General features: G+C 46.0%; 1 protein-coding gene across 1 annotated transcript; it reads left to right on the forward strand.

The window, feature by feature from the left end:
* LOC104076660 lies at positions 1–10026 on the forward strand (the record flags this gene model as incomplete). Its single annotated transcript, XM_009577591.1, has 5 exons — positions 1–100; positions 1154–1252; positions 7967–8225; positions 8697–9007; positions 9937–10026. Coding segments are annotated over exons 1-5 (859 nt in total), but the record flags the coding sequence as incomplete, so codon positions are not given.
* Positions 10027–12235: the final 2209 nt, after the last annotated feature.

Below are 12235 nucleotides of genomic sequence, written 5' to 3' on the forward strand. Positions count from 1 at the left end.
ATGGATGAATTCATTGCGGAAGCATTCAAGCGTAGGTCAACTAGCCAAGATGCCAGATCATCAAGGTATGATTTGAAACGGTTTCGGGAGAACAAGGAAGGTAAGCACTCTTGAGTATGGTTTTTAATCTTCCACATGGGGAAAATATCATCCCTAGAGACAAGGAAATAATTTGATTAATGCTTACTAGGAAGGCTGCTTCTTGCTCAATTCTACTTGCAAGAACCTTGTCTCCAACCTTTTTCAGTGTCCTCTCTGTAGCTGCTGCAGATTGAAAGGCCCAGAGCCTGAGGTGAGCTGGAGGGAGAGATCCTACTGGAATGCAGGCTTCAGCAGAAGATTATTGTCCTTGGTTGTTCTCCCCTCCAGTGCCCAGCAATGTGGAAACTGGTGTAAAAGCTTCTTCTCTGCCACCTCTTGCTGCAGGCAGGCTGGCCTCAGAAAAGAGGGCTAACCTTCCCATCTACCCTATCCTCTGAGGGCTACAAACAAACAAACAAAAAACCAAAAACCAAAATGACCCCCACCAGGATAAATCCATTTCTGAGCACAGCTATGCTGGCTGAGTAGCATCATTCTGTGGCCCTTAATATTGACTGGTAAGTTTTGGGGAGGAGAGGGAGGTGGAAGAGGAAGGCAGGGGAGCCTAAAGCAGTCATTTTTGTGAGCCATGGGTTCTTATGCTAGCTGCAATTGAAGGGTCATTTCTGGACTGCAGGAACTGTGAGGTAGCTCTGGGTTCTTGTGCGGATGTTCTGCTGCGGGTTTTGCAGCCCAGGCGGTGGGACAGTGAAGTCCCCAGGACATCTTCATGCAGAGAGAAAGTCATCTGCTACTGCCCCCATTCTGAGCCAGCCTCACTGAAGGCACTACTGAACTTTCTCGTCTTGCAAAGCTGGCATCTTGCTTCATTTCCTGCCAATAGAGGAGCATTACTGATCGGTGAGAGGCTTGAGGTTTTTGAAATTTGTCTCTGTGGAAATGAAAGACACCTAAGCACCTGCTGGGAAGCAGACATTGAGTAAGTAGAGTCCTTTTTGACCCCTGTTACATTTGAGGAGGGGAGAGATGCTCAGGTTCAGAGTATTAGTGCTGTTCTCTACCTTTTTATTCTCCTCTGGTTTGTCCTTCAAACCTTTTCATAATATTGCAGCTGGTCCAGGGGAGATGGTAAGTTGCAGAAGAGAAGAGCAGCAGAAAGCAAATCAAACTCCAAAATCAGCAGAGCAAAGTCTGTATGAAGCTGTGAAAGGTAAGTTTGTTTGTGCAGGCTGAGTAAAGGAAGATACAGGTTGTAGCAGCTGCGTACTTTATGATCACAAAGATACCTTTTTTACAAACATTATTACAGGAAAATCAGACGCAGGTACCTGAATGTCTTTATTTGCAACTCATCCTGAAATGCTGGACTATAACAAATCATGACATGCCATGCAAGGAAACACTGATTTAATCATTTTGGGGGCAGAACCTCTGTTTTGCATTGGGAATTACCCGAGTCCTCTTGAAGGCCTATAGCATCACACTCTCAGAAATGAGATAGTCAACTGAGAAGGATGTTTGCCAAATTAACCTCTGTGTTTTCCCAAAGATAACCACCTGGTAGCATAGCATATTTGTTAAAGGAATGCAGTCTGCACACTCGATGCTTCCAACAGTGGGTTTGGCATATCCTAAAGTAGTTAAAGCATGACACATCTGCCTGACTTTCTGAATGCATCTTGGCTTACAACACAGATTACTCCAAACATAGTGAAGAATTTATTTTTAAAGAGTTGATGCTCTTTTGTGTGCTACAAGAGCAGGTAAAGCTGCTGCTGCTCAGGAGAGTTTGGCGTATAAGAGTTGGACAGTTAACTGGGACTGCAAGAGGAAGAAAGTGTATTGGTCACATTGAATTTTTATCTATTTTACCTCTTAAAAGATCCAGAAGCAAGCGATTGCTTCTGAAAAATGTAAGTAAATGGCTGGAGGTGGGGAGATGATAAGCCTGCCCCACATCCCAGAAAAGTAACTTGCTGGGAGATGTATAGGAGAGAGCCTTTGGAGAGGCAACAGAGAGAGGCCAGAGTGAGATGGGAACATACTTCCTTTCTTCGGCTGGAGACTTTGAAAGGAGGGGTGTGTGAAAGGTGCAAAGCAGTTTGATGCAGGGGCAGCTAGGGGAGGGCAGCGCATTTATTTTCAAGGATGTTGCAAGCTGAGAGGTGCGGTGCTGTCCCTGGGGCGAGGGAAGGGAAAGGCTGGTGCTAAACGAACAGATGGAACTTTTGCTGGTTAAGTTTTGAGATGGAAGTGAGTCAGAAAAGAAACTCTCCCTTTTCTTTTGGTCACGTAACATATAGGAAACAGTGAGATGTTGGTCAGCTCACGCTTTTAATGCTGAGTCACAAAGTATACGGTGTTCAAAAGTAATCAAAAATTTTCTGCCTTTCTTACTCTGCTCTTTTACTGCTCCTGAGAGGCGGTGTAAAAAACAATTGCAAGCCATTTTTATTTGTAGAAATACAGGTTACAGGTCTTTTTGCTGCAGGTAGAAGATTACGATCCCTTTTAATTATCTGAATCTGTTTATCCATCTGTTCTAAACAATTTGCAGAAAATTGTTAGCACTCTGTTTCTCATCAGACTGCAGTAGCTGTAAGTTTTCTAAACCTTGTGCCCTTTGTATAAATGGGAAATAGAATTAATTTCTTCTCAAACAGGGTTTCCCAATTTTACAGAAATGACAGGTGTTTTTAAATATGTGTGTATATATATATTGCTGAACATTTTTTCCAAAACACTTGAATCTACTTGGCATTGGCACTCATTGAGTAGATTTTCTTTTTATCCTGTATGTTAATGGTGAGGTTGGGCCCCTAGGTGTTCTGTCACACAAGGAAGGATATGTTCAAAGTGGTGCAGCTGTGCCCAAGTGGTGTAAAAGGGTTTCTTCCTGCCATCTAGTGGCATGAAAAAACCTCTCCACTCCTCTTGGCTTTAATGAGATTAAATTAAATCTCATTAATTGTTATGTCTGTGACCCTTGTTTTGTCTAATTACTGTGATATCCGCACATGAGTCATTTATCCCACATACCCACCTCCTTATGAGTTATGAGCTTTGTCAGCAAAACTAGATTTGATAATCCTCAACTGCCCTAAATTTAAGAAGATAAGATGGCAGTTGCTTCTTCCACGAAAAAAACAAGCTGTATTTTTTTTTTTGTCCTTGCCTTGACACTTCATGAAAAAGTCCTTGTTCCTTGCCTTATTTTCTGCCTATTATTTCGAATACTTTCTGAGTGCGCTGCTGTTAGATTCCTGTGCCTGTTTTCCTATATAAATATACTTGGAGTGAAAAAAATACTTTAATGCTCAGAAGCCTTTCTTTGACACTGAAAACGCTGGAAGATACTGTCCACACAGGCAGAGAAAATGTTGGCTGTAGTTGAATGCATCTCTAAAACCTGGCAGAAGATGGGTGGGTTCCGGTGTGGAACAGGCAGTGTTTGCCTCTGAAGGAGCAGGGAGCTCTACAGAGTTACTGTATTTCAGAGTGGTTGAACTGACGCTTAAAACCGATCTCTAAAGCTCGCTGGTATCCCCTTTCCCTGTAACACATCCAGGCAGAGCCATCTACTTCTTTTTGACAGACAGGCAGCTACCCTCGCCACCTTTTACAATCTGCAGACTGTGCTTCACTTAAAAAATACGTGGCTCTGCCCGGATGTGTTACAGCTCCGCGCTGGTGGGAGGGGACGAAAACAGAGACCATTCATCCCAAACAGAATCCTTATTCATGGGTCAAGCTATAAGGGACTTGAGCTCTCCCACCTCAAAAAGTTAATTGGAGCCTATCCATAATTAAAACTGTAGTTCTCACTTTCCTAAATCATTTAGCCTGGAATCTTTGCAAGATGTAGGTCCACAGCCCCCACTTTGTCAAAGACCTGTAGTGTGAGGGTAATGAAAATGGTGAACAGTGTAGAACGGCCAACAGAGCCCTGCAGAATAAACTGTTGGAAATAATGTCTAAATTGTGTGGTGGGTTCTTTTTTTAATACATAAAGTACTTTGAATGAAAAGGGTCAGAGAAGGCCAATGTTTTATTAGCAGCTATAAAAACAGATGAGTGATTAGCCTTTTTCTCTACAAGAAAAGCTGTATTTTGAGCTTCTCTGTGTAAGTATAAATTCTCCATAATGATTAAAGCTATCTGCTGGCTGGCTTCCATCTCAGCTGGAGTCCAGGAAAATTTTCTTGGTGTTTCTTTCACAGTGTTAACAGTATGATACTTCAGAAAAATAACTTCTTTTTTCCTGTCATGTGGGATCCCTACTGTGCCCTCTTAATTTTAAGTTATCCCCTGACTGTTCCATTCAGTTATTTATAATATTAAAAAAAAGTAATTTTATGCCTTTTACTCAGAATGAATTTAGAAATAAAACTCTTAACCTCTACATTATCACCTTCAGCATTTTTTTTGTTATAATAACCTGCATTATCACCTCCTTTAGCATTTTTTTGGTTATAATACAGTAATAACTAGCTTGGATTTTTAACTGTGAGGGGCTTGGGTGCATTACTGAAGAAGGGAAGGTTTCTAAAAATTCAAGTCTTTATTTAGAAAACTGGCAAGTTACCAAGACCAAAAAAGTGTTACCACCAAATTAAATTAATAGTCTGTTAAAACCATCGGGGTTAGCAAGAGGGACAGCGGTATAGTGTTCATTGCTGGAGCCAGGTTTGTGCTACCTCCAGCTGCGCCTGATCCTTGGAGCAGGCGGCCTCTTCCCCCACTCAGGTTCGTCCTTTGCAGGACTGGAAGAAGTTTGAGGAAAGCCTCATATGACACATGTGCAGGGTCAACTCCTGAGAGATTGTATGTAATGCCCTTACGAAGAATAAAAATGTTCCCACCTCTTTTCAACTTGAAAAAAAATGGCAAATTTAAAACCACAATTCTGGAATTAAATTTTGGATTGACCTAACCTGGGTAAGGATGCTGAGGCACCTGGTAATTTTGGTAACCTCCAGTTTCAAGTTGGAAGTTGTTCTTTATTTGTGTATGCCAGTATCCCTGTGCTGTCTGAGGGAGTTGTGAAACGTAAAGGCGGCTGGCAGGAGAAGGACTTGGCTCTGTGAGGAGCAGCCAGCTGCTTGTACGTGGCTCATTTCTTTCACAACAGCAGCATATGATAATGCTTCACGGTGGCAGATCACGTGCAGCAGGCCCCAAAAAAAGGTTGGCAGAAGCAGGTTCAGCACCTGTGTTCTTCAGGGCACTCCCAGCCCTTTGCTATGGGCAGGAACCTGGGAAATGGTCTAGTGCAAACATTCCCATCCATTTCCAGTCCTTCCCATGTCATTTCGTTGCACAGATTTTTTCATTCCACTTTCATTCTACAAAGGTTTTCCCCCGTGGCTGGCCGTATGCCACAACCTACTTGTGACTCTGAAACTGACTGCTCTGAAGACTGCCCCATTTGAGGTGATTTCCTTTGTTTCAGTAGGCGCAGAGCACGCAGTGCAGTTCCCCACACAATGCCAGCATTGGAGCGATCAGCAGACAGATGAGAGGACAAACACCTGCAGGGCTACTCCTTTCCACTGCAGTGCTGTGGGGAACAGCAGGGCAAGAGCTTGCAGTTGTTTGTCAGGTGGAGGTAAAATGGAGCGAGGCCAGGGGCCATGGAGAGGGTGCTGATGGTGGTAACGGGCTGGCCTGGAGGGAGGGGGGTAAAGGAGGTTCGGGGTTTTGTTTCCTTTCATTTTAAGCAAGTGTGGGCAGGGTGATTGGAGGGCGTCACCCTGAAGCTTAACAAGGACGTGCTTCATGGACACCTTGCAAAACATTCTGTGACACATCACTGTTTCGGCAGACTTCATAGGAATTTGCAGTATCGGTTCAAACAGGAGTCAAATTCCTGCCGGGGCTGTGCTTATTCACCTTCGTAATGGGCAAGGCGCTTCCCCTGGTCGTGCTGTGGGCTGTGGTTGAAAGGCATTAGTTCCTGTACATGGCCATAGCAGGTGAGGAGTGAAGCAATCTCTGATTGCCCAGGTTTGCAGGTTGACAGGAGCAGAGGCCATGGGCACAAACTGAAGCACAGGAGGTTCCCTCTGAACGTCAGGAAACACTTTTCACTGTGAGGGTGACCAAGCACTGGCACAGGTTGCCCAGGGAGGTTGTGGAGTCTCCATCTTTGGAGATACTCAGAAGCCGTCTGGACACAGGCAGCCGTCTCTAGGTGGCCCTGCTTGCGCAGAGGGGTTGGAGCAGATGACATCCAGAGGTCCCTTCCCACCTCAACCGTCCTGTGATACCCTAAAGTTCAAAGCATGGCTTCAAGTACCCCATTTGGCACTCAGCAGTAAAACAAGCAGATCAGCCAGGGTTGGCAACATCTGCAGCTGGCGGACTGCTGCTGGCAGGGGAATGAGGCAGTAACGGTGAATATTTCTGTTTGACCAAGAGACAGCCACACATTTCTGACCTGGTATTTAGAAATACTAATTGTGCATTGCAAGACAGGAATTTCTTATGATTTTTGTTTCTTCCCTGTTGGTGACAGCACAGTTCTAGTTATTAGAGTCAACTTAAAAATAAGAGGATAAAAATAATGAAAGTAACAAATGTAAATTTGAAGACTAAGAAGGTTTTAGCTGCATTTATCATGAAGAAATGGAGACCTTTACTGGATAGCTATGGTATTTAGGTGTCCCTTTGCCTAGTTACTTATTGCCCTTAGCAGAGGTCAGATAAGAACGCAGGTCTCCCAGGCTACTTGATTGACTATGAGGCAACATTAATCCTCAAAAAAGAGAAAGAAGTGCAATTTACAGTTGTTAAAGTGAACTAGCAGATACCATGATGCAATCAGTATCATCGAGGGGCTTAGCATGGAAGATGGAGTCTAGGGGCAATGTTAGAAGCTGCTGTTCTCTAACAGACTTGCGATTTGAAGTGGGACACTGAAAAGCTGATCTCTTAAAGAGGTTGCTGAACGTGAGAGAGATGATTTTCCAGCCCACCTATCAAAGTTCCTGCAATTCCCCATGCAAAGCTGCCCTAACAAAGCAAATCAAATAAGATTGTATGCAGGCATACTGTTTCTTGCCAGCATTTTCCTTCTGAAATGAATTCAGCAGATCTGAATTTCAAAGTCTAGTAAAAAGTAACCAGCTTTGAATGTCATTAAAAAGTAGATCCGCTTGCAGTAGTTCAGCTTCCCCATGCCCACTGAAAAAAAAACCTGTACAAGCTGAACCTCAGGGCTCCAGATTAGCTGTAAAACCCACTTCTGCATGTTAATTCCACTATCAAAGCATTAACAATACATAGGTGCTGGGGGCTAGTGCTGGGAGCTTTTCATGCTTCACCATTTGGGGAGATCTTAGAGGAAGGTTGATTCGTCATGGGTGTTAAGGAGGCTGCACATGCTCCTTCCTCCCCCGTTGCTCCTGCGTGATGCTCCATCTCACTTGCTAGTGACTGGCTCGACGGCCCCCGTGCACCCCGAGCCCTGATAAACCCAGCATTGCTCCTGACGCCACGTAAGAACAGACAGCAAGTGGCGTGACAAGGTTGCTTATATCGATACGCAAATGATGTACTGCCATACTTCAGCACTTGACTAGAAAAAACACCTTTGCAGAGCCAGAGGATAACGCAGTAATTATGCCAATTAAAACTTCTTTATCTCCTAAGGCTATTTTTGTTAGGTCGTTAATGGCGATAGATTTATGATGAGCAGTAACTATGCAGTAAAACCAGGACTTTGATAATAATTTCATAACAAATCTGAGTAGCAGAGTTTAGATAGCAAACTGCCTCTTTGGTAGGTATTGCAACAGAGTTTAAACAACATTTTTCTGAGATAATGTTACTCTGTCCTCCTATGGCTTTCCATATTGTATAAGAAATTTGACAATTTTGCAGTGATGTTTTAAGTGTTGGGAAATGCTCGTGTACTGAAGAGGCTGCATTTCTGGTTACTACGGAGCAGAGGAACCAAAAGGGGGTGGGAGAAGGTTAAGAGATGAGCCAAGCGCAGGAGAGCCTGCGGTCTCGGTGTTCAGAGGCTGTGTGCACTCCCCTGGCAACATCAAGTCTTGGCTACTCCTTCCATTTTGCCTCCTACCCCTGGCTGCTCAGGGGAAGGTCTATGAGAGGTGTGAGCTGGCAGCAGCTGTGAAGCGTCTTGGACCGAATAACTTGGGAACACAGCCTGGGACTCTGTAAGTCTGCTCTTGTGGCTTCCAGGGAGCACGTGGGGTGGGCATTTCCATTTAACAAGCTTTGTTAAAGTGAGCAGGTCCATGTGAATGCCAGAGCTTAGAGGTTAAGATCCCATCAGGTTAGTCCATCTCTGCTGGCACAGACTGAAGCAATAGGACGAGAGGAAACAGCCTCAAGTTGCGCCAGGGGAGATTTAGATTGGAAATTAGGAAAAATTTCTTCACCAACAGGGTTGTCAAGCATTGGAACAGGCTGCCCAGGGAAGTGGTTGAGTCACCATCCCTGGAGGTACTTACAAGACGTGTAGATGTGGCACTAAGGACATGTTTTAGTGGTGGACTTGGCAGTGTTAGGTTTACGGTTGGACTGGATGATCTTGAAGGTCTTTTCCAACCTAAATGATTGATTCTATGATTCTATTTTCTACCGCTTTTCTCCTATCTCTTTCCTGCTCTTCCACAGTCTAATAGAGCTGTAGTCATCAGGAAGCTTTTCCCAGGAGCAGCCTGTCTCATCACACCTCCCCAGTTCCTAACTGCGCCGCTTTTACTTGCTGCAGTTCCTTCCTCTGCCGGTCATCTGCCTGCGGTGGCTGGGCAGCTGGAGCGGGGCAGGCAGGTGAAGCTGAGGAGCAAGCAGGAGTGGGAGCGCAGAGCAAGACAGGCGGCCGGGCAGAGGCACTGCTATGGGACCCAGAGACAAGGAGTAGTGGGGCAGCGGCAACAGACTATTGTTAAACCCATTTCATTTGGAGGGAAGCGCACATGGGCTCTGATCCCCGGTCTGGGGAGCAATCCATGTGTTGGTCACGGGATGTTCATGTTTCAAATGAGAACCACTGTCCCCATCCCTCCTCCTTCCTGCTGTCCTGATGCAGATGCAGCAGCACATCAATAGGACAAAATAGGGCTGGTAGGTCACGAGGAGAGAAAGCAAAGCCCTGAGCGTGGCCCCTCACCAAAACCTCTGCTCCTGCCTTGGTGAGCGGGTATTTGTGCAGCGAGAAGCTCCACGGGCGCGTGCCTGGCGGCAGGAGCAAGGTGAGCAGGTCTGTTTGGATATGTCTGCAGTGGTTGCCAAAAGCACCCTTGGGGCCACGCGCGAGAGCAGCTCTGCCTGCTGCGGCTATCGACAGCTTCAAAGTGTGACAGGAGCTGCTGCTGCAGAGTACACCCTGCCTGCCACAGCCCACCCGCTAGTCCATGTCCCATGAGATGTGTGTGCAGCTGGGCCACCCGCACTCGTACGGGCAGGAGCCAGCAAAGAAACAACGTTATCTTATCTTTGGCAGGAATTATTTTTTTGGCCATTCCCAGTGTCTGCATTTTCACCCTTAAGGCAGTAACAGTGGTGAGAGGGCCCCAACACTCCACTGGTTTCCTGAGTTTCCTTACTTGCGCTTCATTTCTGTCCAGGTGAAGGCCAGCATTGATTAAATACGGTCAGAACCACTGCATAAATTGGATGCGGTAGTATTTTCCGCTGTTGTTTTTGTGGAAATGTATGTTGGGCTTGATTTGTGCTTCTATATAGAGAAGCATACTGGAATTTATTTCCAAAAGCAGAAATCCTATGTTGGGTTTTCCAAGGACATTTTGAAGTTAAGACACGTTGCATGTGGTTTTCGTATTTGGTTGAATTAAAGAATAAAAGGACTCCCCATATCATATGCATTCCCTATACAATCATATTTTTGATTTTCTGTATCAGAATCACGGATCTCAGAGACCAGCAGCCAGTGGTGGTGCAATGGTGGCAGGACCCCGAGGGCCAAGCACGTGTGCAACATCCCCTGCTCAGGTGAGCTTGGTTTCTGCAGGTGGTGCTGTGATGGGCTGCCCTCTCATATTCCAGTTGCAACTAGATTAGCAAAGGCTGGTTACAGTCGAAGCAGAACAACGTTCAAGCCCATCCTTCCTCCTTTCCAAAGGGAGGTCTGCAGGGCAGTCATCACACACGGGAGGAAAAGGTTTCTTTACAGCTGGAACTGCATCATTCCCCTTTTTGTCCGTCTTAATGTTTCTAAAGAGGTTTCCACAGAAGCTGTTTATTAATTAGAAGTTACACTAACCTCAGGAAATTTAATTGTTCTTTGAAGAGAGGAGGGCTTGACCGCTTGCAAAAGACTGGCCCACATGCCAGTCTTGCCAACTTGCTTCATTTTAACGAGAAGAGCTGTAATACTTCAGAGCTGAGCAGCACTGTCCACGTAAGATCTAGTTCAGGCAAGGAAAGGGGTAGGGAATTTTTGCTTCCCGGGAGTGGGTTAGGCATGGCGTTCACCATCTTCTCATCTGCCAGGAGTCCTGACACGTTTTGGGGGGCCACGGGAAGGAGAGCTCTGGAGAGCGGTCTGCAGGCAAGGTCTGGCTGCGGCTCTCCAGAGGAGTCCTCCGAGTTCCCCGGTCCATCGTAGGAATGGACAGAGCTGGGCTGACCGGAGGGTGCAACTGGGGCACAGAGCAACACTGCAAATCAGCAACTACCTCAAATGAAATTTCATCTCCTCCTGAAATGGAGAAATTAATTACCTGTGGGTCAGCACAGCCCCTCACGTGTGACCCTGCTTAGGAGCCACGCAGGCATCGCTCCGGAGTCACCAGCAGTTCAGAGAGAGCAGGTGGGCTCATGCAGCGATACAGCGCAAACCCACGTCCACATGGACTTCTGGCTTCATTCAGCCCAGCAGGCAGGCAAGCTCTCTGCCCCAAAGTGAATCAATAACGTAAAGATGCTCGTCAGGCCTGCTACTTCTGGTAATTAACATGGTTTTAAGAGTTGTCTGTCCTCTGCTGCTGTTCGGAGTACCGTGGGAAGCTGTCTGCCTTCCTACAAGAACAAGGAAACATTTCGATCATATATTGTTATATTCAGCTGTGCTAGAAGGCAATGTAAGTAATGGGTCCTGCTAAGCCAACTCATTTTGATGAAGACAAGGACTGCCAACCCGAGTTGCTCACACCTAAGCAGAATGAAATGGTGTCAGTTCATTTTCAATACCTTGTTCCCCCAAAGAACCGTCAGGTTCACAGAGCAAACACAATGGCAACGGCTGGAATCTTTCCTTCTCATATCTTTTTATACTTTTCTTAATTATGGGCGTTACTCGCGTACAACTTTGAACCAGAAGCATAACTTGTTAGCTTGCGGTGAGATACCCCTTTTGCTGTACTACAGCCCAACTGAAGAGTTATCTACCAAGACGATCAACTGACAACGCAGTTATTTACCCATGGCCAAAGGAGCTTGGTTGCAGATCAACCATAAAATGGTGGCAGAAACTAGTTGTTGTCACCCTAGTAGCCTCATTTATATTTTAACTTTACCTTGCAAAGATAAATGCATGGAATGCAGCATCATCTTGCAGCCTAGTTTATTTTGCATCATTTGTAGACTTGCTTCACTGGATTTATTCTGCTTGTATTCTGGTAATTGAAAGTTGCCAGAGGAAAGGTCTTTGCTTTTCCTCAGAAACTAGAAAGAGAAGAATGCAGAAATTGCCACACATCTCTGGCTTTTGGTCTTACTGTCTAGAAGACAAGATGATGTCTTACCAAAGACAGTGATATCCTATATATTCCAAAGATGTACAAAAATTCCTGGAGCAGTCAGCCCATAGACCGAGTATTTTGAAGTTCAGAGCGGCTGCACAACTTCGGGCATGCTTGCCACCCTCCTTTTTCCCTTTTCTTGTGCCTGACAGAGGCTTTTCCCTCCCATTGCCTCCGTCAGGACGTGCCGCAGCCCCACCGGACCGCTCTGGGCTGCCTCCTCCGACCCGGCACCGCCCGGCCCCTCGGGAACGGCCCGCAGTGACACCGCTGAGCACCAGCACACACCGGCTGAGGCCGTGTCTGAAGGCTGTTGCAGTAACAATATGACAAGAAGAAAAACATACTGGCGTAATTCCCTGCCTCCTTTTTTAAGCACTGCCGAGCTCGGCCAGAACAGCGTCCGTGACCTGCGCAGGGGGCTGCAGCCACCGGCCCGGCCCGGCCCGGCCCGGCCC

This window comes from Fulmarus glacialis, unplaced genomic scaffold (genome assembly GCF_000690835.1).
Source record: "Fulmarus glacialis isolate BGI_N327 unplaced genomic scaffold, ASM69083v1 scaffold25735, whole genome shotgun sequence".
NCBI classification, from domain to species: domain Eukaryota; kingdom Metazoa; phylum Chordata; class Aves; order Procellariiformes; family Procellariidae; genus Fulmarus; species Fulmarus glacialis.